Genomic DNA, 22,348 nt, shown 5'->3' with positions numbered 1-22,348 from the left:
CCCTAGTAGCTGGGACTACAGGTGCTCCCTCCTCAGCCTCCCTAGTAGCCGGGACTACGAGTGCTCCCTCCTCAGCCTCCCTAGTAGCTGGGACTACAGGTGCTCCCACCTCAGCCTCCTGAGTTGCTGGGACAACTACAGGCACACGCCGCCATGACTGGCTGATTTTAAAATTTTTTATAGAGATGACGTCTTGCTTTGTTGCCCAGGCTGGTCTTGAACTCCTGGGCTCAAGTGATCCTCTCGTTTCAGCCTCCCCAAGTGCTGGAATTATAGGTGTCAGCCACTGTGCCTGGCAGGTTTAAAAATTTCTCTTTGGGTTACTAAAAGTGTTTGGCATTACATGATTTTTGTAGTCATTTATGCCCAGTTGTAGACTCAGGTGAATTTTAAAATGAAATTGCCTTTAAGTGTTAGTATGGCAAAAATGAAAACTACATTGCATAGTATTGTTTTTTTATATGGGTGACATAGATAGACATTTTATTTCATGGGAACAATCTGAGATTTATGATATGGATCAAGGATTCTAGAAACTATTCTCGTAACCAGTTTTAAACAAGGACGTTTATAACACCTCTGCCCAATTTTACTATTGTGAAAATACGCTTACAAGCAGTAGAGGATTGACTCAATAGATTTTTAGAAAAATCTCTAAAACAGCAGGGTGTATTGTATTGATGTGATAATGATCTTTGAAATATATTGTTATGTGACAAAGAGTAGTTAACGAATACTTCCTTAGTGTGAAGCTGTATTTTTAGAAAGCAATCTTAAAATATGTAAATTGAATGAAAAGTAAATGAAAGATACACTTGGTTAATGGACATGGTTAATTGTGGTAGCCTATGGCCAGAGGAATGAACTTGAGATACAGACGGGCAAACCCTCATCTTTTATGCAGTCTGCTTCTGTGAGGTCGACATTTATTTATTCATTTATTTATTTGCAAGTCTATTTTCATGTGTTATTTTGTGCTATTTGAAAAAGTTCGGTAAAATTATTGTTACAGTTTTCAGTAGTACACATATAGAGCTCTGGACCAATGTCTAAGTAAATGCGTCTTATAGACACATAGCAGAGATGTTTTAAAATTTGTTTTCTCCAGAATATTTAACTTGTAGCCAAAACTTTAGGGGAAGAGGGTAGTATAAATATATGTCTTTACTCATAGGACTTTTTCAGCATTTAAAGCATTACTCTATAATTAATAATTGATATCTAATTAAGGGACATTTCACATTGATTCTGAAATGGAAGTAAACAACACTAATACAGTTACTCAAAATGCTGTTGAAAGAATTAAAATGGAATTCTCTGTTGAAACTATATTCAGATAAAATGGTGTTCTTTATTCCTTGTTGTAAAACAGCCTGAAAGTTTGTATTGGCTTTGGCTCTGTGTTTGTTTAACATTTTCATACAATTAAAAGTCACTATTAGATGGTAAATTGTATCATGGACTGTGGTACTTACATATTAACATATTAAATTTTCTATTCAAAGATTCATAGACAGTGTGGAAAATTCACCAGCAGAGGACAGTGTCTCTTCATACATTTTTTTCCTGCAAAGTCCTTTGTAAGGAATGGGTTTCCCTTATAACCTTGACCTAGAGCCTTAGAAGGTATTTATTGGTTGTACATTTGTAATCGGTATGTTTTATATTGAAGAGAAGATGATAAAAATGGATGTAACTTAATGTAGTAAGGGATACTTATAGTATTGTTTATATTCCCTTTACGTTAGTTGTTTCTCTCTCTTTTTTTTTTTTTTTGAGACGGAGTCGCGGAGTCTCGCTCTGTCACCCAGGCTGGAGTGCAGTGGCGTGATCTCGGCTCACTGCAAGCTCCGTCTCCCAGGTTCATGCCATTCTCCTGCCTCAGCCTCCCGAGTAGCTGGGACTACAGGCGCCCGCCACCGCGCCCGGCTAATTTTTTTTTTGTATTTTTAGTAGAGACGGGGTTTCACCGTGGTCTCCATCTCCTGACCTTGTGATCCGCCCACCTCGGCCTCCCAAAGTGCTGGGATTACAGGCGTGAGCCACCGCGCCCGGCTGTTAGTTGTTTCTTAAATGAAGTGCCCATTTTATGTGTAGGAAGTGTGTGCATTTAACCTAAAATATCATCAAATTGAAGTGCTGTCTTTTGTGAAACGAGGTTATATTTTACTTCCAAATCTATTGCAAAGTGTTAATGTGTTTAATTTCTACGTGTTGCTTCGTGTAACTGCTGTGCAAAGTGGGCACAGACAGGCACACACGGTACAAAAATGAAATAGAACGTATTGGGAGGGCCTTACAAGCCCACAAGTAGCAGTGTGTGCAGGTCCCCACCGCTCATTCGTTCCCTGGGAGAATGAGGCTTGAGTGGGGCACAGCTGGGAAGGGGCGTCCATGGAGGGACCCCACCTGGCCCGACGTGCTCCATTTAGTCACGGAGAATCAGGGCAGAACACATCCCCGTGGGACCAGGTGTGACAAGATCTTCTTGGGGGGAGGATGTAGTCTTGGTGGCACTGACTTAGCAAAGAGGCCTATTTTTACTAAGTTTCTGAGGTAGGGGACAGGGGGGTACCTAGCTTAGTTGGGGACATTAAATAGATTTTAGTGGTAAAGAGAGGACATTTAGTCTGCCTGGGTTTGAATCCTAGCATTGTCATTTACAGGTGATATCATCTTGGGCAATTCATGTATAAATTGAGATAATAATACCAAATTGGAACAATAATGATAGGTTAGTTGTAATGATTAAATCGGATAATGAGAGTAAACTCCTGGAATAGTGACTGACACATGGCATGTAATAAACATTTTTTCTTTCTACGAGGTATTAAAATTTATTAACCTCTGAAAAGCAATTTGGAATCCCTTTGTCTCATATTGTCCTGTGACAGTTACCATGAGTGCATTCCCCCATTTTTGTTTACCAGATCTGCCCCAGGAACTTTTAAAAATTGATTCTTTTAAAAATAAAGCAAATATGTGAAACATACTGAAAAGGCTGAAACCTACATGAGAATATTAGAAAGTAAAGAATGCAGTTCTATAATCAGCTACATATGGATAGGCAAAGAAAGGGGTCTGCTTCTTGTTCAGCTGTAGCTCTGTGCTAGTGGAAGCATGTCCTGGAGTTAATGGTGTGGCCAAGAGAACAGATGTAGTTAGGCAATGGAGGTGGGACAGAGAGCTGCAAAGTGCCGCACTTGCCCCTCTTACTGGACCCAAAAGACTCTCAAGTGTAACACGTTTCTGTAGTGCTGTAGATAATTAATCTGGGTGTGTGATGACCATCTGATCTATTACATCCAGTGGCACTGATGCATGTTGGGATAGGAATTTAATTTTATAAACTCAAGCTATTCAGCAGGGCCCGTGAAAAATCACTGGAAGGGTAGGTGGATCTTTGCCACTGTCTGATGTTTCAAAGATTTCTTGTATTAAATGCTGTGTCCAAATTTCCAAAATGATAGAATACTCTCCAGTTTGTATTTATGTTAAAAAAAAATAAAAATAAGCTTTCATTGGTATTGTTAACATGGCAGACTTTGTAAAAACATTTAATGAAACAAGTAAGTGTGTACACTTACTTTGAGTATATTTGACAGCAAAAGAGAGTGAGGAAAAACAAATTTGGATTTCTATCCCACTAAAAAATTCTTAAAAAAAATTTAGTGTTAAGTATATTAGAAGAAAATATAGGGGAGTATTTATTTGATCCTTGAGTGGAGCAGGAGTTTTGAAGCGGCACATCATTGGTGAACACCATGATAAAAGATTTGACGTGTATCTTTGAAAATTTGAAACTGAATAAAAAAGTATGTGATATCCTTAATATTAAAAATATCCTTAATAAGGTACATGTCTAAGTAATCCCTGGATGTCACTTAATAGCAAGTTCGTGAGAAGGAAAATATAGTAAAATTGATATATTTTGGAGCTGAGTATAAAATTTACTTGCATATTTTAAAATAAAACAATGTTTTAAGGAAATTTGATACATGTGGTATGCTGCTTGGTGTTTACCTTCAGATGCCGTGAAGTTACGAGTTACTCTTTTTTGCCATTAGGGGTCGTTTTTGGGCAAGTTTGAGAACCAGCACTACATTAATATATAAAGAAATTCTCATTTGTAATTCATTAATCTTTAAATGGCTGAACTTCATTGAGTCCTTACTTTGTGTCAGGCATAAGGCTGAACTTACATTAACTTGTTTGAGTTTTACAACTACCCTATAAAATAGATAATGTTATTACCCCCATCTTATTAGAGAAAATTAAAGCACTGAGAGACACAATTGTGGGTCCCTCCACACTAAAATTAGAAAAACTGGGCAAAAGACAGGCAGTTCACTAAAGCAGAAATATAGTCAGTAAATAACTACAAAGCGTAAATATAATCTCATTAGTAGTCATAGAAATGCAAAGAGGTTAGTGCCATTTCTTACCTCTCAGATTGGTGCGGAAGACAAATGGAAATACTCCATGCAGTTTTAAACTATGCAAATTAGTACACCCCATAGCATGTCAAGGCACCAGCCTTAGAAATGTGTGCCCTGTAACCCTGCATCCACACCTGGGAATTTGTCCTATGGAAATAATTAGTAGTTGCCCAAGAATGCATTTGTTTGGGTAGTCTTCACAGTGTTGATTATGAAACTGAAAAAATTGATAGCAAGTAATTGTAGAACACTATGGGATAGTTGAATAGATTATGGTACTTCTAGTCATGATATGCTAATTAGCATTAAAAATGATGTGGAGGTACGTTTATTGATATGTGTAGATAGATGTTTGTAATACACAGTCATGGATTAAAAAAAGATTATAGAATAGGATCTTTTCTTAGTTTGAATGCATACTTGTGTTACAAATTATGGAAAGATGTTTATTAAATTTTAGCATCATCTTTGCAGGACTTTAATTTATCTTTATTTTAAAATATTTCTATAGCAACCAGTTATCACATGTGCAGTGAAAAAAATAAAAGATTCATTTTTAAAAGGGCTGGCTTAAATTACTTAATTTACTTAAAATTATGTATAGCTCTATTAATAAAAAACTTTTATGCCATCACTTAGAGGATGAGGGGGAAAAACCTCCAACTTTTAATATGGAAGTAAAAAGACAAGAGGGTAGAAAAAGATCATCGATGAGGAATCTGAAAGATTTGAGTTTCCATAATTTGCTAGATTCGAGGCTTTGGATAAATTACTTGTTTTCAGCTTCAAACAGGAGTATAAATATCATTAATTCTTCAGTGTGCATAATAGTATCTGATATTTGTAATGATGACTGTGGGCTGTCAAGCTAGTTAATGATTTTGATGAATTATATATCCTGATTAAGAAAATAAGCTAGTACATTAGTGAATTTTAGAATGAATAGTGTTAAATAGTTGAAATTCATGCCTGTCCTTCATGGTACATTTCACTTCCTACCTATGCTAGGTAAGTCAGACCTGTTTAACAATGTTAGCAGTTGTATAAAATGTTCATATTTAAATCAAAAGGGAGAAATTTGACTAATCTCTTAGATCTCTAAAATAAGTTGTTATATCTTAAAACTTAATTAAATTTTCGTGGTCATGAAGCTTTTGCTGAGGTATTGGAAAGGGCATGTTTGTGAACGTGTGTGACCTAGCTGAATGTTTCTGGCTCTGCGTAAGAACATGGGAGGAGGCTGGTGCTGGGGCTCGGGGAGGTGGCAGGGACTGGGCACTGTTGCCTGAGGAGGTAAGCACCCCATGTCCTATGGATCTTGGTTCTAGCTTCTTAGGTCATGATGCCCTTCTGCAGGGTTGCTCCCCTACTTTTGCCCAGGCCTTGGGGCAGTTTCGATGGTTCTGAGATTTGTGAGGAAGGTGGAAACCCAGTGCCAAAACTAGATGGTAACCAGACCATCTGTGAAGGTTTCTCCCGGGGGGTTGGCACAGAATGGGAAGATGGCAGGTGACCTTAGGAAAGAGGTTTTCTCAAGGTGCAGGCAGAGCCAGGGAGGGGCCTGCATGATGCCCTGCTGTTTCTGGCCAGCCTTATTTCCTGCCCACCTGCCCCTTCCTCCTCTCCTGCCATTCTATGCCTCTCTGCATTCTCCTTTAGAAGCAAGTTGAGCTGCACCTCCCTAGACTAACGAATACTTGATACCATGCAGCTCAGCTTTGCTGTCACTTCTTGCAGGCAGGACCCTTTACCTCTCCCCTGTGTGATAACAGTACTGTCTCCCAGGGTTATTCTGAAGACAGCTGGAGAAGATGTACACACTGTGCTGGCATTCCTTGACATGCTCCACGTGGGCGCTGTTCTCTGAGGCAGGGTTCCAGGAAGCTCATAGTCCTGGCATTCATTGTAGAATGAATGAATACAAATGCCTCTGCCAAACACAGTGGATAAAAACAGAAATGCTCATTAATGTATGTGAATGGAGTAGATTGAAAGTACAGAAAACCCATGTACAAATTGTTCATTGGTCTATCTGAAGGGTAGTAAACATACTGGGAGAGAGAATTTATATATTTGCAGCTTTAACTAATTTTGGTTTTGCTATAGTCCAAAGGCATTTCTGCTTAGAAATGTTTGTAAGGTTGTTTCTTTCCCCAGTAACTGGATTCTAACGAGGGTAGCATGTATTAGTGTCTTTTGAACCGATGGTTGCTCCCAGAGATGTGTTGGTATTCCCTATGTGTTACCGTGTGTGTGTGTGTGTGTTTTAACCTTTTTTTACTACTTTTGGTAAAGAAATAAGAAAAAGAATAATTTTTTCATCATTTCTATTGTGGATATTTCAAGAATTGTGATATTATATTCTTGGAGTTTTTCATATGGTACCCTTTCTATATTGTTCCAAATCAGTGGGCATTTTCAATATGTTGAGGAATTTAACAAAAAGTGAAAAATAAAAAGCAAAGAAAATACTGGTCTTATCAGTCCTCCCTGGAATCAGTGGAGTGAAAACTCTGACATACTTGAGACATGACCTTGATTTAGTAACTGATGGTTTTAGTTTTGTGTTTTCAACTAAACAAATAAAGCACTAGTGCTTATTCTGGGATAAGGAAATGGCCATTTTCTTTCTAGATAATATGATTGTATTTTTCAAAAAATTAACTACCCAGGAATATGAAATGAAAAATAAAAAATCTTTCATAAAAGTGTTTCCTAGTATTAAAATTTAAATGCAAGCAAGTTGGTTTAAAACAAATAATTAGGTAATCTTGAAGGATATGGTGAAACAAACCCATTTGTTGTGATGTAATGCAATATTTAAAGAATCTAATGCACTGTCTTAGGCTCTAGTTTGCAAAATGGGTTTTTATCACGTGTTTCTTTCTTTACCTCATACCTTGCGCCAGCTGATGAAGAATACATTTCATGTACAGTGTGCTTCTCCGTTGGGATTTGTGAGAGGCAGGCAAAGGACTGTTACCTGTACCTCTTCTCTGAGGAGTGGGTCAGTGGACTTCACTTGTCCTCTTGCCCTCTTGGTGGGCATGGCACAGCCCAAGGGGAGGGGAGTCATTTCAGTGATAGCCAATCTGGCTGCCTTCCCTTCCTTCTTATCAGGAAAGCTAGCACATGGGAAAAAATGGACAGTTTCTACTCTATTGTGATAATCCATATAAGCAGAATCACAAAATGCCCAGATGACAATTCAAACAGTTACTGTAAAAAATAACAAGGTGTATTTGACATCCTTTGAGGCCACACTAATGTCAGAGTTTCTGATAGTTTATGTGGTATTAATGGACACCATAATACTGTTAATGTAGATGGAAAGGATAGTATGAGAGTTGAGAGCAGGGAACAAGCTAACAGGGTTTAAGCACTCCTTTAGGAGCAACTGCACTTTCTGCGTTTCTTTTTCAATTTTGTTCCATTGTCCTTGTTTGCAGTTCAAAGCCTGGGACTGTTATTTGTTTACAACATAGTACATTTTGTATTTTCCCTTTTTTTGAGACGGAGTTTTACACTTGTTGTCCAAGCTGGAGTACGATGGCGTAATCTCGGCTCACCGCAACCTCTGCTTCCCAGGTTCAAGCGATTCTCCTGCCTCAGCCTCCCGAGTAGCTGGGATTATAGGCATGAGCCACAATGTTTGGCTACTATTGTATTTTTAGTAGAGACAGGATTTCTCCATGTTGGTCAGGCTGATCTCGAACCCCCGACCTCAGGTGATCTGCCCACCTCACCCTCCCAAAGTGCTGGGATTACAGGCGTGAGCCACCGTGCCCGGCCCATATTTTCCCATTTTAATAAAGCATTGTCTAAAACAGTAACAGAAGAGTACATCATTTCCTGGCTACTTGTAATACCATTATGATATGCCACATGCTTTTGGTAAGATCAGTGCTTATAGTGAGGGATGCAGAGGTACTGGACCAATTCATGAGTGCCTTTTGACATTAAAAAACATCAGCATTGTTTGTATTTATTATTATGTCTGCTATGGTTTGAGTATTGGTGTCTCTCCACAATTACTGTTGAAATTAAACCCCAATACACTAGTATAAGAAGTGAGGCCTGTAGGAAATGGTTAGGCATTGAGGGCTCCACCCTCATGAATGGGATTAGTGTCTTAACAAAAGGGCTTGAGGGAGCAAATTCGCCTTCTCTGTTCCTTCCATCTCTTCTGCCATGTGAGTATACAGAAACAAGGTACCATCTTTGAAGCAGAGAATGGGCCTTCACCAGACACCAAATCTGCTGGTACCTTTACCTTGGACTTGCCAGCTTCTAAAACTTTGAACAGCAAATTTCTATTGTTTGTGAATTATCTGTAATTTGCTTTGTTAAAGCTGCCCAAGTGTACTAAGAGTCTTTTTGATTTTGCTGTCTACATATCTTTCTCTCTTTTAAGAATTAAGTGTTGAACTTATAAAAAGGGGCACAATTAGACATTCTAGAGGTAATCTTACTGAAATTAACATGCTAAAAAGTTCTAGAATAATAGAATTTTTTGTGGAGTGCTTTTTTTGGAAAAATTTTAAACTTCCTTTACTACTTCAAAGTTACTTTATTAATTTGCTAGAATGCAGCTTACCCTATATTGTCTTACTGGTAAAAGTATGCAAGAAGCACATTATCTCTTTCTACTGTTTAGGTTTTACAAAACAGGTGTTCACACATCTACCTAAGAGAGTTTGTTTTAGATGCTTCAGATTTCCTGTGAGGGGTTTAGGGGGTTGCATGGTAAAGCATTAAGTAACAAAAGAAAATGACCTTCCTCTGAAGCAATCATTTTTACTGTATTGTCTTCTCACTACTACTATGATGAGCACTTGGAGATGCCTGCCACTTTGAGATTGGGGGTTACATTCCATTTTAATTCAAAAGATGGTTACTGTCTAGTCATTAAGAAGTCGTTGTCCTAATTGTATTTGACACATATTATGCTATTCCACTGGCAAAATTTGGTTATATTTAACCCTTAAAAGAGAGAACAAAAATATGGAAAATAATCCACTTGACTGTCTCAAGAATAAAGAGACTGTCTGCTTTTGTTTTTCTTTCCTTAAATGGTACAACAATTTGTGTATATTCCTTGGACCTTATTGGAGCCTTAGTCTTGGTGGCTATGCCCTGCATCCAAGATATAGCCTTGAAGAACAAGGAAAGGCTAGTTTTACATTTCCAGCTTCCTTTGGAAGCTGCCTGGTAATAGTGCTGATGTTACCAAGTGTCAGGTTGCAGTTTGCCGTCATGGAAGGACCTATGCTGGGGTGTGAGAAGCTCACAAAGACTCCTTTCCAGCACTTGAATTCACAACAGGCTGGGCTTTTATCACTGACAGATGCTGTAAAATAGTACAAGGTAATCAGGGTTATAGGATGGGGGGAATTTAATTTCAACATGGCATGAATTTGAACGGCTTTGTGAGAGACCTGATATTTGGCCTGGTGAAGATTGGATGCTGTTTTGGAAGTACATATTTGGAAGGAGAGAGTCTGCAGCCTGAGTAAGATGGGGCTAGATGTGGTAAGGTGTTTTTGATGGTCACTTCTGAGTGATTTGAGGTGTAGTGTGTTTAGAAGGGTGGATGGAGCTGGGCCATGAAGTATCTGGAAAGTTTTACAGAGGTGTCCGGACCTTTTTTATTCTGAGTAATGGGGAGCCTATGAACATTTTAAAGAAGAGGTTCAATATAAACTTCTAAAGGACAGTGGTGAAAATATAATAGATGTGTTTGCAATTTTAATGAGAGGTTTTTGTTTTGTTTTTTTGCAACAGGGTCTTGCTTTGTCACCAGGGCTCAAACGATCCTCCCACCACAGCCTTCTGAGCAGCTGGGACTTTTTAATTTATTTTTTATAGAGACAGGCCTCACTATGTTGCCCTGGCTGGTCTCAAGCGATCCTCCTGCATTGGCCTCCCAGAGTGTTGGGATTATAGGAGTGAGCCACCGTGCCTGGCCGATATTTTTCTTTTTTGGCTAATTCTTTTGACCAGATGAAATTCTTTTTCTTTATCCAGCAAATATATATTAAGCTTTAGTTACCGGCAAGGTAATTTATATGTGTAATAAAATATGAATAAAGCCAGTTCTCACTTACAAAGCAGGATGTTTTATTTTATTTCTCTTTCAAGCACTGAATATTGCATACTTAGTAAGAGGATTATGTCTTCTAAAATGGACCTTCTTGTTTTTAGAAATTTTGATCACCTTTGAATAGGTTCTATTTTGGCTAAGCAACTTTCAAAGCAACATCACTGTATTTTTCTATGCTTGGTGGATGGACAAATGATTGTAGATTAGAGTAGAAACATCCAGTTTCATTAATTTTTCTCTCTGATGTTGGGGAAATGATATAAAGTTGAATGAGGGAATCTGCCTATTCATATTCCACCCATGAAGATTATTGAGGTCATTCTGTTTTTTTTTTGTTGTTTTTGTTCAAGAGTTAAAATATCATTTATATAGGTATGAATTATTTTCATTGGCAGAAGTGAATTGGAGAATGTGGGAAATTGGGAATGAATTGCAGGACTGTGGGAGAGATGCTCAGGAAGGAAAATGGCTGTTGGGCAGCCCCTGCCTCCCTTACTCAGTCTCCCAGTCTTAATATGAGCACCATATATGTATCCATATTCTTAGTTTCAGGCATCCCTTCCTCTGACCTACACCACCTGTCTCTCAAGCTCTTTTTCTCCACTGTCCAAACTGTAGCATGCACTTGGACCCCAGTAGGGTTTAAAATCCATTGATCCTACTTTTCATGGTTGCTCACTCACCTCAACTTCTTACTTCCCCCTTTCACTGGTTTATATTGCATGATCCATCATTGTAAAGATGCCTTTGGTTTCACACCTTGCCTTTCTTTCACTTTGTCATGCTCATCTGGCAAAAATCCCCATCTTGTTCAACTTAGCTATTTCTCTTGCTTGTCCCTATGTATCTGACCATGGCTGGAGATGAGCATGAAGCCATCTCATTTCCTCTCCCTAAATTCTAGGCCTCTAATGAGTTGTTCACGATGCCCAGCAGTCCAGCCATGTTCCCTGAGTTCATTGGCTCTCCCTCTCTCCTCCTGTCTCCATCCTCATTCTTTGCTGATTATCCTGCTTCTCATCTCATTGAGAAAATAGAGAACTTCTGCACACTGCAAACAGCACATTTACCTATCAGTGCCAGTGCCCATACACTTGAACTCCCATTCTTTACCTGATTGAATTGTTATGGGTCTGTGTGAGGCCACTTGTGCACTTGACTCCAGCCCCTCTTGCAACTTGAAGACCATTGCCCAGGCATCTCAGTTCTTCATTCATTGTATCATCACGTTTTCCTTTTCCACTAGATCAGTCTCATCAGCATACAAGCTGTCATTTCTCCCATTTGAAAAAGATCTTCTCTTTTTTTAAAATATAAACTTTTATTTTGGGTTCAGAGGGTAGATGTACAGGTTTGTTACATTGGTATATTGTGTGATGCTGAGGTTTAGGGTACAATTGATCTCATCACCCAGGGATCTCATCACCCAGTCTCAGGGAGACTGAGGCAGTGAACATAGTACCCAAAAGGTAGTTTTTTAGCCTTTGCCCTGCTCCCTCTCTCCTTCTTCTGGTAGTCCCCAATGTCTATAGTTCCCATCTTTGTGTCAATGTGTATCTAATATTTAGCTTCCACTTGCAAGTGAGAACATGTGGTATTTGGTTTTTTGTTCTCATGTTAATTTTCTTAGGATAATGGCCTCCACCTGCATCTGTGTTGCTGCAGAGGACATGATTTTATTTTTTTATGGCTGCATAGTATTCCATGATGTGTATGTACCATATTTTCTTCATCCAATCTATTGTGGATGGGCATTTAGGTTTATTCCATGTTTTTGCTATTGTGAATAGCACTGTGATGAACATAGACTGCATGTGTCTTTTTGGTAGAATCATTTCTTTTCCTTTGGATATATACCCATCAATAGGATTGCTGGGTCAGATGGTAGGTCTGTTTTAAGTTCTTAGAGAAATCTCCAAACAGCTTGCCATAGTGGTTGAGTTAATTTACATTCCTGCCAGCAGTGTGTATTCCCTCTTCTCTACAGCCTCACTAGTATTATTTTTGACTTTTTAATAATAATAGGAATTCTGACTGGTTTGAGATGGTCTGCATTTCTCTAATAATTAGTGATGTTTAGCATTTTTTCATCTGTTTGTTGGCTGCTTGTATGTATGTCTTCTTTTGAGAAGGCTCTGTTCATGTCCTTTGCTCACTTTTTTTTTTTTTTTTTTGAGGCGGAGTGTCAGTCTGTTACCCAGACTGGAGTGCAGTGGCACAATCTCAGCTCACTGCAACCTCTGCCGCCTGGGTTCAAGCGATTCTCCTGCTGCAGCCTCCCAAGTAGCTGGGATTACAGGTTTCTTGCCACTGTGCCTGGCTAATTTTTGTAGTTTTCAGTAGAGACGGGGTTTCACCATCTTGGCCAGGCTGGTCTTGAACTCTTGACCTTGTGATTCACCTGCGTCAGCCTCCGAAAGTGGTGGGATTACAGGTGTGAGCCACCATGCCCGGCCTGCTCACTTTTTAATGGGGTTGTTTTTTGCTTGTTGTTTTAAGTTTCTTACAGATTCTGAATTTTCTTTCTTTTCTTTTCCTTTTTTCTCTCCCTCCCTTCCTTCCCTTCCTTCCCTCCCTCCCTCCCTCCCTCCCTCCCTCCCTCCTTCCTTCTTTCCTCCCTTCCTTCCTTCCTTCCTTCCTTCCTTCCTTCCTTCCTTCCTTCCTTCCTTCCTTCCTTCCTTCCTTCCTTCCTTCCTCCTTCTTTCATTGAGATTGTGGATATTAGACCTTTCTCAGATGTGTAGTGTGCAAATATTATCTCCCATTATGTTAGGTATCTGTTTGTTGATAGTTTCTTTTGCTGCGCAGAAGCCTGAAAAAAAAATCTTAATCCCTCTTTCCATCTTACCTGTTATCCCTTTTCTTTGTTTTTCTATTTAACAATACTTTGAAAAAAGAATTGCCTATATTTCATCTATCTATCTATCTATCTATCTATCTATCTATCTATCTATCTATCTATCTATCTAATCTGGGATGGAGTTTCGTTCTTGTTGCCCAGGTTGGAGTGCAATGGTGCGATCTTGGCTCCCTGCAACCTCCGCCTCCCAGGTTCAAGTGATTCTCCTGCCTCAGCCTCTGGAGTAACTGGGACTACAGGCATGCACCACCACGCCTGGCTAATTTTGTATTTTTAGTAGCAATGGGGTTTAACCATGTTGACCAGGCTGGTGTTCAACTCCTGACCTCAGGTGATCCGCCTGCCTTGGCCTCCCAAAGTGCTAAGATTATAGGCGTGAGCCACTGCACCTGGCTGTATTTTTCTATTCTCTCTTTAAATACCATAACCTTTGACCCACTGCATGCTATGAGAACTGCTTTTGTCAAAGTCAGTGGTCATTCATTGTGGAATTGTCTGACAAGTTCTTCCTGCCCACTGCAAAGGCAGAATCTGTTCACTAAGTCTGTGGCATTGCAGTAAAGAAAGAGTTTAACATGCAGAATCACTGGAGTTGTCACTCAGTCTCCCCAAAGCCTTGGAGGTTGGGGTTTTTATGGACAATTTGGGGGGCAGGGGGCTAGGAAATGGGTGCTGCTGATTGGTTGGGGGATGAAATCATAGGGGTGTGGAAAACAGTCCTCATGTGCTGAGTCCACTCAGGATCGGTTGAGCCATGTCTCGTGAGTCCCCCGGGGTTAGTCTGAAAAACAGTTCAAAAAAGAAAAAAAAATCTTAGGTTTTCTAATAGTGATATTATCTATAGAAGCAATTGGGAAGGTTCAAGACCACCCTGGCCAACATGGTAAAACCCTGTCTGTACTAAACTACAAAAAAATCAGCTGGGCTTGATGGTGGGAACCTGTAATCCCAGCTACTTGGGAGACTGAGGCAGGAGAATCACTTGAACTGGGGAGGCATGGGTTGCAGTGAGCCGAGATCGTGCCACTGCACTCCAGCCTCAGGGACAGAACGAGACTCCATCTCTAAATAAATAAATAAATAAATAAATAAATAAAAATAGAAACCTGTATATCATCCTGACAAAATAGGTTATTGGGGGTGGAGGGGTGAAAGAGGGATTCTTTTGAGGAAATTACCAGGGAAAGTGAATGAGATCAGGGGACAGATTAATTTGTACGTTATCTTGTGAAAGGTTCTGTTAGGATGTGCTTACATTCTTGGTCTTGCACAGAGGGAAAGAAAACGTTTGTTCTGCTTGGTGGGTCTGGGTCTTAGGTAAGTAAAGGAACTACTTCACCTTCTTTGGAAGGGACTGGGGCCGGGAGGAAGTCAAAGAGACCTTGAGGTTTCTTCCCCTGCATAGGTCAAAATGTCATATTTTGAGGTACCAGTTTCTGAGCCTGAACACCAAATTACATTATTTAAAAATTCTCATCTTACATGACCTCCTAGCAGCACTTGATAAAGTCGTTCCTTTATCATTCTTTTTAAATTGCCTTTTCCCCTTGCTTTCTGAGACAGTACACATTTCTTGTTTCCCTCTACCTTACATGGTCTTCCCTTCTCGGTCAGTTTTGTTGGTTCCTTTTTATCTCTTTGACACCTTAACCTTGGAGAGCTTTAGGGCTCAGTCCTCAGGTTTCATTTTCTTGTCTACACCAGTTCCCTTATGATTAAATTCAGTCTTGCAACTTTAAATGTTATCTGTATTCTGATGACTAATGACTACTAAAATTTATATCTTTAGCCTGGACTTTTCCTTGGAACCCACAAACTCCTGCCATGAAATCAAGGCTGATTACTTCACGTGTCCACTTGAATGTTGATGGGCTTCACAAACGTTAACAAGCCTAGAAAGTGCTCTCAAAAGAGTTCTCTACCTCATTTAGTGGCAACTCTGTTTCTCCAGTTGCTCAGGCCAAACACTCTGGGAGTCATCGCTGCTGACTCGCTTTCTGTTTAATCACACACCCAATCAATTCTGTTGGCTCTAGAATCTCTGGGATGCCCACTTCTCACCACACTCACCACTGTTACTCTGGTCCAACCACTGTAAGTCAGTGGCCTGGCTATGCCAGTGGATTTCACAGTCTCACTATTTCTCACTATTTCTCTCTATTCTTTATTCAGCAGTCAGCATGACAGCTTTAAAACCATTAGTCAGATTGTATACTTCTCTGCTCAGAATCTCCCCTTCTTGGCTTCCCATCTCACTTCCATTAAAATTTAATATGCTTACCATGGTGAGCAAATGCTATGTGATCACTGCCTGCCCCAACCCCTACCCCCCATCTTTGACTCCCTGTTTTACCTCCATGACCCTTGCCCACTCTGTACCAACACAGTAAGGCACATTAATGCCCTAGGTTCCCCAGGTTCCATGATCCTTTTCCCAGAATACCCCTCCCCAGTCTGCATGGCTTGGTCTCTCCCTTCTCTGAAGTATTGTTCAAATGTCATCTTCTCACTGATACCATTTCTCAATTTGAATTGGAACCCTCTTCACAACCCCCAGCTCTGTGAAGGGAATTTTACCTTATTCACACCTGTATCCCCAGTGCCTAGCACCATAACTTGTACATAGTACATGTTCAGCAAATATTTGCTGAATGAATGAATGAATATATGATGATAGAATGAAGCATGCAGACTTTTAACTTACACAGTTTAGCCCAATCTTAGCTGCTGCTGCTATGTTTTTGTGAATTTCTATCTAATTCCTATCTTAATTTTTTGTTTTATAGCAATGTTATAACACCGAAGATTTCTGATTTCTTTTACCTTTGCCCATATGCAGAGCATGTGCATAGTGCTATCATGGTTATAGTCATAAGGAAAGCCACCCTGTTACAAGATTTCCTATCACAGGTTTCTGATTACATTTACTTCCCCCCCCGCCCACCCCATTAAAAGAAGTAGAATTCCTGGAAATAGTCAGCTAACATCTTCAACAGTCTTCCAGACTGGGCATGTTGGCTCACGCCTGTAATCGCAGCCCTTTGGGAGGCTGAGGTGGGAGGATTTCTTGAGCCCAGAAGTTTGAGATCAGTCTGGGCAACACAGGGAGACCCCATCTCTACCAAAAATACAAAAATTAGTTGAATGTGGTGGCGTGCGCCTGTAGTTTCAGCTACCTGGGAGGCTGAGGTGGGAGAATCACCTGAGCCTGGGAGATTGAGGTTGCAGTGAACCATGATTGCACCACTGTACTCCAGCCTGGGTGGTGGAGCCAGACCCTGTCTCAAAACAAAGAAATAAACAGACTTGCAACATATCCTCAAGCAGTGAACTGAAAAATGTCACTAAGTTTCTTTCACTGTCACTAATAATTGAACTTCAGCCAGAAATTCAAGATGAGATGCTTGTCTCTCCCTCTCTGACTCAAGCCACTTAAACTGTGCATTAGCTACAGAAATGGATGCATATTAGATTTGTTTCCAAAGTGATGTTTCCAAATTAACTTAAAAGGCAGTGTCATAGGGTGATGTCTCAATAAATCCTCTCATTTCTTGTTTTGTCATATGCTTTAGATTCTCCTCAGGTATGAATTTTCTCCCCTCTAAGTCTGTTTTATGGGTATTTATTTGGTAAAGCCTGTTTGATTTAATGTTTTTACTCTTTATGGGTTTGTAAAGCATTGTCCCCTCCCCCCTTCACCTGGGGACCAAGATTATGGTTATACAATAGCTAATTTGTTACATATTCAAAGCATTGGAATCAGACAGATTTTTTTTTTTTTAATCTTAAAAAAATTCTACAAAGAATGTTGCACTGTTGCTGCATGTGACCCTCTTTTCTGGCTATTGTGACTAATAATGGCACAAGTATGGTTTGTACTTGTCTGTTTAAATGTTTTTTTTCCTTTGAGATGCTTAATCATTTATACTGATTTTTTTTTTTTTGAGTGGTTATCTTATGAATGCAACTTGAATTTTAAGATTAATATGAATGTGCATTACTAGTGAATTGTATTCTTGGATTTATTTGAATGAGCGAATGACTGAATGATTACAATGACAGAATGAAGGATGCAAACTTTCACTTTCCATGAATTCCAAGAATTGTATTCTTGAGTTTATTTGCCAAGGGGTCATCAAGAGACAGAACATAGATTACCCATATATTATAGGCAAGTTCTTCAGAGTCTTGTGGGATTTGACATCTGAACTAATGGCTTGTAATTAATGACCAAAAAATAAGTCATTAATATAATTCTATCAAATGGCTCTTTATCTTGTTTTGTATGTATGTGTGTTGTCATTATTGTTTGTTTGATTGTTTCAAATGCTTCCTGTGTCAATGACTGCAGAATACAGTCTTCTCTTTTTGGGGGCAGAGAACCAAGGGCGACCACTGTGTCTTCAGTGTATTGGTTTTCATATTTATCTGTAAGAGAAAAAAGCAGGAATCTGAGAAGAGACTGATGCTTATGGCCGCTGCAGCCTTTCAGGTGGGGGCTTGGGATTCTTCTTTCCTTCCTCAGATATTTGGAAATTTCTTGGTAAGTTTTTTGAACATTTCTCAGCATGTCTTCCTCAGGTGCCTTAGGCAAGACAGTATTTACTTCTTATAAAGCTCAGATATGGTAATCCAGAATCCTTTTTCTAATAGCTGCTGGCTTTTTCTTTTTTAAAAAACGTCAGCTGTGGTTTTATATTTTAATAGAGAATAAGAACATACTGGAGAGAGAAAGTGGTTACTGGTTGCATGTGCTTTTTTGTTTGTTTAATCCATCATGACAGATGGTGTGGACTAGTTTAATATACTGAATAGTGTTTGTGCTTGTTAGTTGCAGTTTGTGCCTCCGGATCCACTTTGCCCTGGTCTCCATCTGTCTGCCCAGGGTTGCAGGTCTGTATGGGCCACCACCACAGGCCCCCTTTCCCTCTGGCTTCTGGTAGAGCCCAGGCAGGAGATTGCAAGAGGAGGAGAGTGAGGGCCCTGGGCTGCAGCACTCTGTTGGACTTGCCTCACACCATCCTCTGTTGCTCTGTCCTTAGTTTGGGGATTTACACTCTAGTCCTTTTAGGACTAGATTATTGACAACTCAACTGTTAGCTGGCCTAGGGCACCACTCTATCTATCCTCTGGTGTTTCTGTACCCAGCCCACACCTTTTCAGTCCCTTAATTAGATCTTCTCTGATTATTCCAACATTGAATGTTACACTAGTTTTCTGCTGGGGTACTGATGCGTATAGTGTCATCCTGGGAAACTCCTGTGGATTTTGTCTGAGGAGTTTTTATTAAACACAAAAACTTAAAATGTTGAAAGTTATTTTCCCTATATAACTATTTTTTTTTTTTTTTGGTTTATGCATTCCACTTTGCTATTAACATGAAAATAAGATAGGCTGTCCACTGTATATTTTTTTCAATTAATATTTGGGGTGGTGGAGCATTTTGTTGGTCAGAGTACAGCCTTTAGTTCTAATACTAATGTGGTTATTTTCAAACACGTTTTGGTAGAAGTGTTGATGTTTTGTGTTAGTGAATCTTAGGCTTCCTACTTCTGAATTGCTGAAATAAACCAGGTGTATAAGAATGACCATTCAAAGAAACATGCATTCTTTTTAAAATTTAACTTTCTAGTACAGACCATGCGTTTTTCCTCTTTGAACTCTTTCATGGATGCCAAGCAGTGCCTCACTGGAAGTCCTTATCATCATACATGAACATCCAGGCTGTCACTGTTGGTAATATAGCTCACGTGAGAGCTGTGGCAGAGCTTCAGATGGAATAATTATGAACAGCATTGTAGGAGGTAGTTACTATAGGAAAATATAATAATGGAGGTCAAATAAAGGAGACATAAGCTTTCATCATTTGGGTGTGTTCATTTTCTTTTGGCGAGGAGAAGTTCAGTTCTCTTTGTAAATTAAAAGAGAACTTCCCTTTCCCCTTCCTATTTCCCCTTCCTCTTCCCCTTTCCCCTTTTCCCTTTCCCCTTTTCCCTTTTCCCTTTTCTCTTCCCCTCCCCTCCCTCCCCTCCCCTCTTTTCAAATAAAGACAGATTCTCACCATCTTGCTCATACTGGTTTCAATCTCCTGGCATCAAGCAATCCTCCCACCTTGGCCTCCCAAAGCTCTGGTACAAGTGTGGGCCACCATGCCTGGGCAGGAGCTCAGTTCTAAAACCCTCTTGGCTGTCTGTAGTAGGATAGTTTATCATCAGCCCCTTCAGAGTTTCAGAAAGATGCTGTTATAAGAACTTACATAGTTTTGTTAAGGGAATTTTCCCATTAGTTCTATTTTTCTTTCTTTTTTTCAGTATCCCTCTCAGCTGACATGTGAGTTACATAAACTTTTTAATTGAGATTCATGTGTTCAAAATCATGTTTTAATTTTGTTTTTGGTTTTGTGGTAGCTTGATATGATGTGGTACTACCTCTTGTGAAGTTTAAAGTTTGTATTTTATAAAAGGGCATTGGGACGTGAAAAAATTCTGTTTTTTGTCTTGAGCCGCAGCTTAGCTTGGGATATTGGGATTAGCAATCACTGGAGTGGAACTTTGCCAGTGGCTTCCTTAAAGTACCCTAGATTCCTCTTCTCTGGATTACTAGAGAGCAGCTTCCGAGCATAGCCGCCATGAACTATAAAAGCTTGTGGTCAGTGAACTCAGTTAAGAGAGTGCTGGCGACGGTGAAAGTCAAGTCTCTTTAGATGGTGGTTCTTTCGTGGACCAGGTGTCTTCTCTTTGTGAGTAGATTACCCAGTGTGACGTCAAGGGGGTGTTAGGCATTCCTTCTTCCAAGAAAACATTTCCTGAGGCTGTAGGACTCAACTATGAGAGGCAGTTGTGGTGGTGGAAAAATAATCTAAGAATTAATTGAGCTAATATAAGGTGTTTGTGAATAGAAACAAGAAGCAGTTGTAGAGAGATAATTAGTAAAAAAAAAAAAAACGACCAAAATAAAAATGAATGAAAGGGGCACATGAGGTGAAAGGTGGAATCTTTGTTGTATGAGAGCTGATTTTCATTTTTTTGCTCTGAAAAGATTTTGTGGCCATATTCAGTTTTTTTTTCATAATTGAAGTTATGTGAGTGTCTTATAGCAGCAGTTACAGAATAAAAATGATTATTTCCTTCTCAGTGAGACTCATCAGCTCTTTCTAACCTTAACCTCAGACTCTTATTTCTATCTCATTCTTCACTCTAGCATGAATAAGGAAGGCCTGGTGCTAAGAACACATGGTGGGAAAAACAAATGCCTCCAGGCATTGCTTATCACAGGTATGGTCTAGAGAAATGGACATTCAGAAATCCAGCAATATTGGGGTATGTTTAGTAGGTTGCAGATTATTAAAAGAAACTCTCGATGTTTTGATTGATCTATGAGATTCCGTATTATGGGGACTTATGACTTGTAGTTCAGCAGTGGAAAGCCTATTCAGATAATCTGGCAATTCTTGATTCCATTGCTGTCCTTTAATTGTTGCTCATTTTCTTATTCATGAACATGTCAATGCTATTGGTAGGTACAATTAAATGTATGCATGTTCATTTATCTTAATTATTATTTATTAGATGGAGGGAAAATATATTGATTGGGTGACTATGGCTTTTTGGTAAAGCCAGCACAGATTTTAATCATTGTGTAACAGAAGAAAATTAACCGCTTAGATTCTATCCTTTAAAAAAAAGTTTCTATCTATCTATCTATCTATCTATCTATCTATCTATCTATCTATCTATCTATCTGTCTGTCTGTCTGTCTATGTATCTAATCTATCTGTTTTTTGAGGCTTTGTTGCTCTGGCTGGAGTGCAGTGGCATGATCTTGGCTCACTGCAACCTCTGCTTCCCAGGCTCAAGTGATTCTCATGCCTCAGCCTCCTGAGTAGCTGGGATTACAGGCGCATGCCTCCATACCTGACTAATTTTTGTGTTTTTAGTAGAGATGGGGTTTTGCCGTGTTGGTCAGGCTAGTCTCGAACTTCGGGCCTCAAATGATCCGCCTGCCTTGGCTTCCCAAAGTGCTGGGATTATAGGTGTGAACCACTGCGCCCGGCCTCTTTTTTCTTTTTTAACATTTATTCCATATAGTAACTGTAACTTCTATATTTTATAATGCTCCTGATCATGTTGACCTGTGGTGATAATGGATTTGATAGTAAGTGATGTTAATTAGAATATGAGATGTTTAGGACCTGCTCCCCAAAAGAAGACCCTTTCCTTTGAGGAGATGATCCCTCATCTACGTAGAGGCTTCCAGGGACCACACAAAACTGCTGGTCTCAGTTCTGCTCTTGGAAGAAATCACAATACGCCACTTATTTTTTTCATCTACATATCAACCCTCCACACAAGTGAACAAGTCTCTCAGTTCCCACCCTGTTAGCTTTGTAAGAAGATTAAGTTCTTAGCATTGTGTCTCACCATTTCCTTGTCGCTTCTCACTTCCCATTCTTCTCTTTTTTTAATTTTTTAATTTTTTTATTTTTGAGACCGAGTGCGGCTCTGTCACTGAGGCTGGAGTACAGTGGCACGATCTCGGTTCACTGCAAGCTCCGCCTCCCGGGTTCACGCCATTCTTCTACCTCAGCCTCCTGAGTAGCTGGGACTATAGGCGCCCGCCACCACATCCGGCTAATTTTTTTGTATTTTTAGTAGAGATGGGTTTCACCGTGTTAGCCAGGATGGTCTCCATCTCCTGACCTTGTGATTCACCCGCCTTGACCTCCCAAAGTGCTGGGATTACAGGTGTGAGCCACCACGCCCAGCCACTTCCCATTCTTCTCGAGGCATTCTAATGACTATTTTGATCTGGCTGTTCCACTGAAACTGCTCTAATCATTGACTTGTACATTTCCCAGAACAACCACTCAGCCTGTTCTCATTTCATTTGAATTTTTGGTATCATCCTACCACTCTGTCCTTCTTGAGAATATTCCTATCTTGGCTC

At 39.7% G+C, this 22,348-nt stretch overlaps 1 protein-coding gene across 22 annotated transcripts in view; it reads left to right on the top strand.

Annotated features, from left to right (window-relative positions):
• KDM4C (lysine demethylase 4C) overlaps positions 1 to 22,348 on the top strand; it is a 417,412-nt gene that overhangs the window by 149,589 nt on the left and 245,475 nt on the right. Inside the window, exon 9 of one of the 22 annotated variants that reach the window (XM_065530583.2) lies at positions 20,603 to 20,651. The exons of the other annotated variants lie outside the window; for them this stretch is intronic. Within the exon in view, the coding sequence (XP_065386655.1) occupies positions 20,603 to 20,611 (9 nt within the window). The 3' untranslated portion in view covers positions 20,612 to 20,651. Of the gene's footprint in view, positions 1 to 20,602; positions 20,652 to 22,348 lie in introns of those variants that run through there. 22 annotated transcript variants of the gene reach the window in all.

The sequence above is a fragment of the Macaca fascicularis genome, chromosome 15 (assembly GCF_037993035.2).
Source record: "Macaca fascicularis isolate 582-1 chromosome 15, T2T-MFA8v1.1".
Lineage (NCBI taxonomy): Eukaryota > Metazoa > Chordata > Mammalia > Primates > Cercopithecidae > Macaca > Macaca fascicularis.
This window is presented reverse-complemented; position numbering and strand designations above follow the sequence as displayed.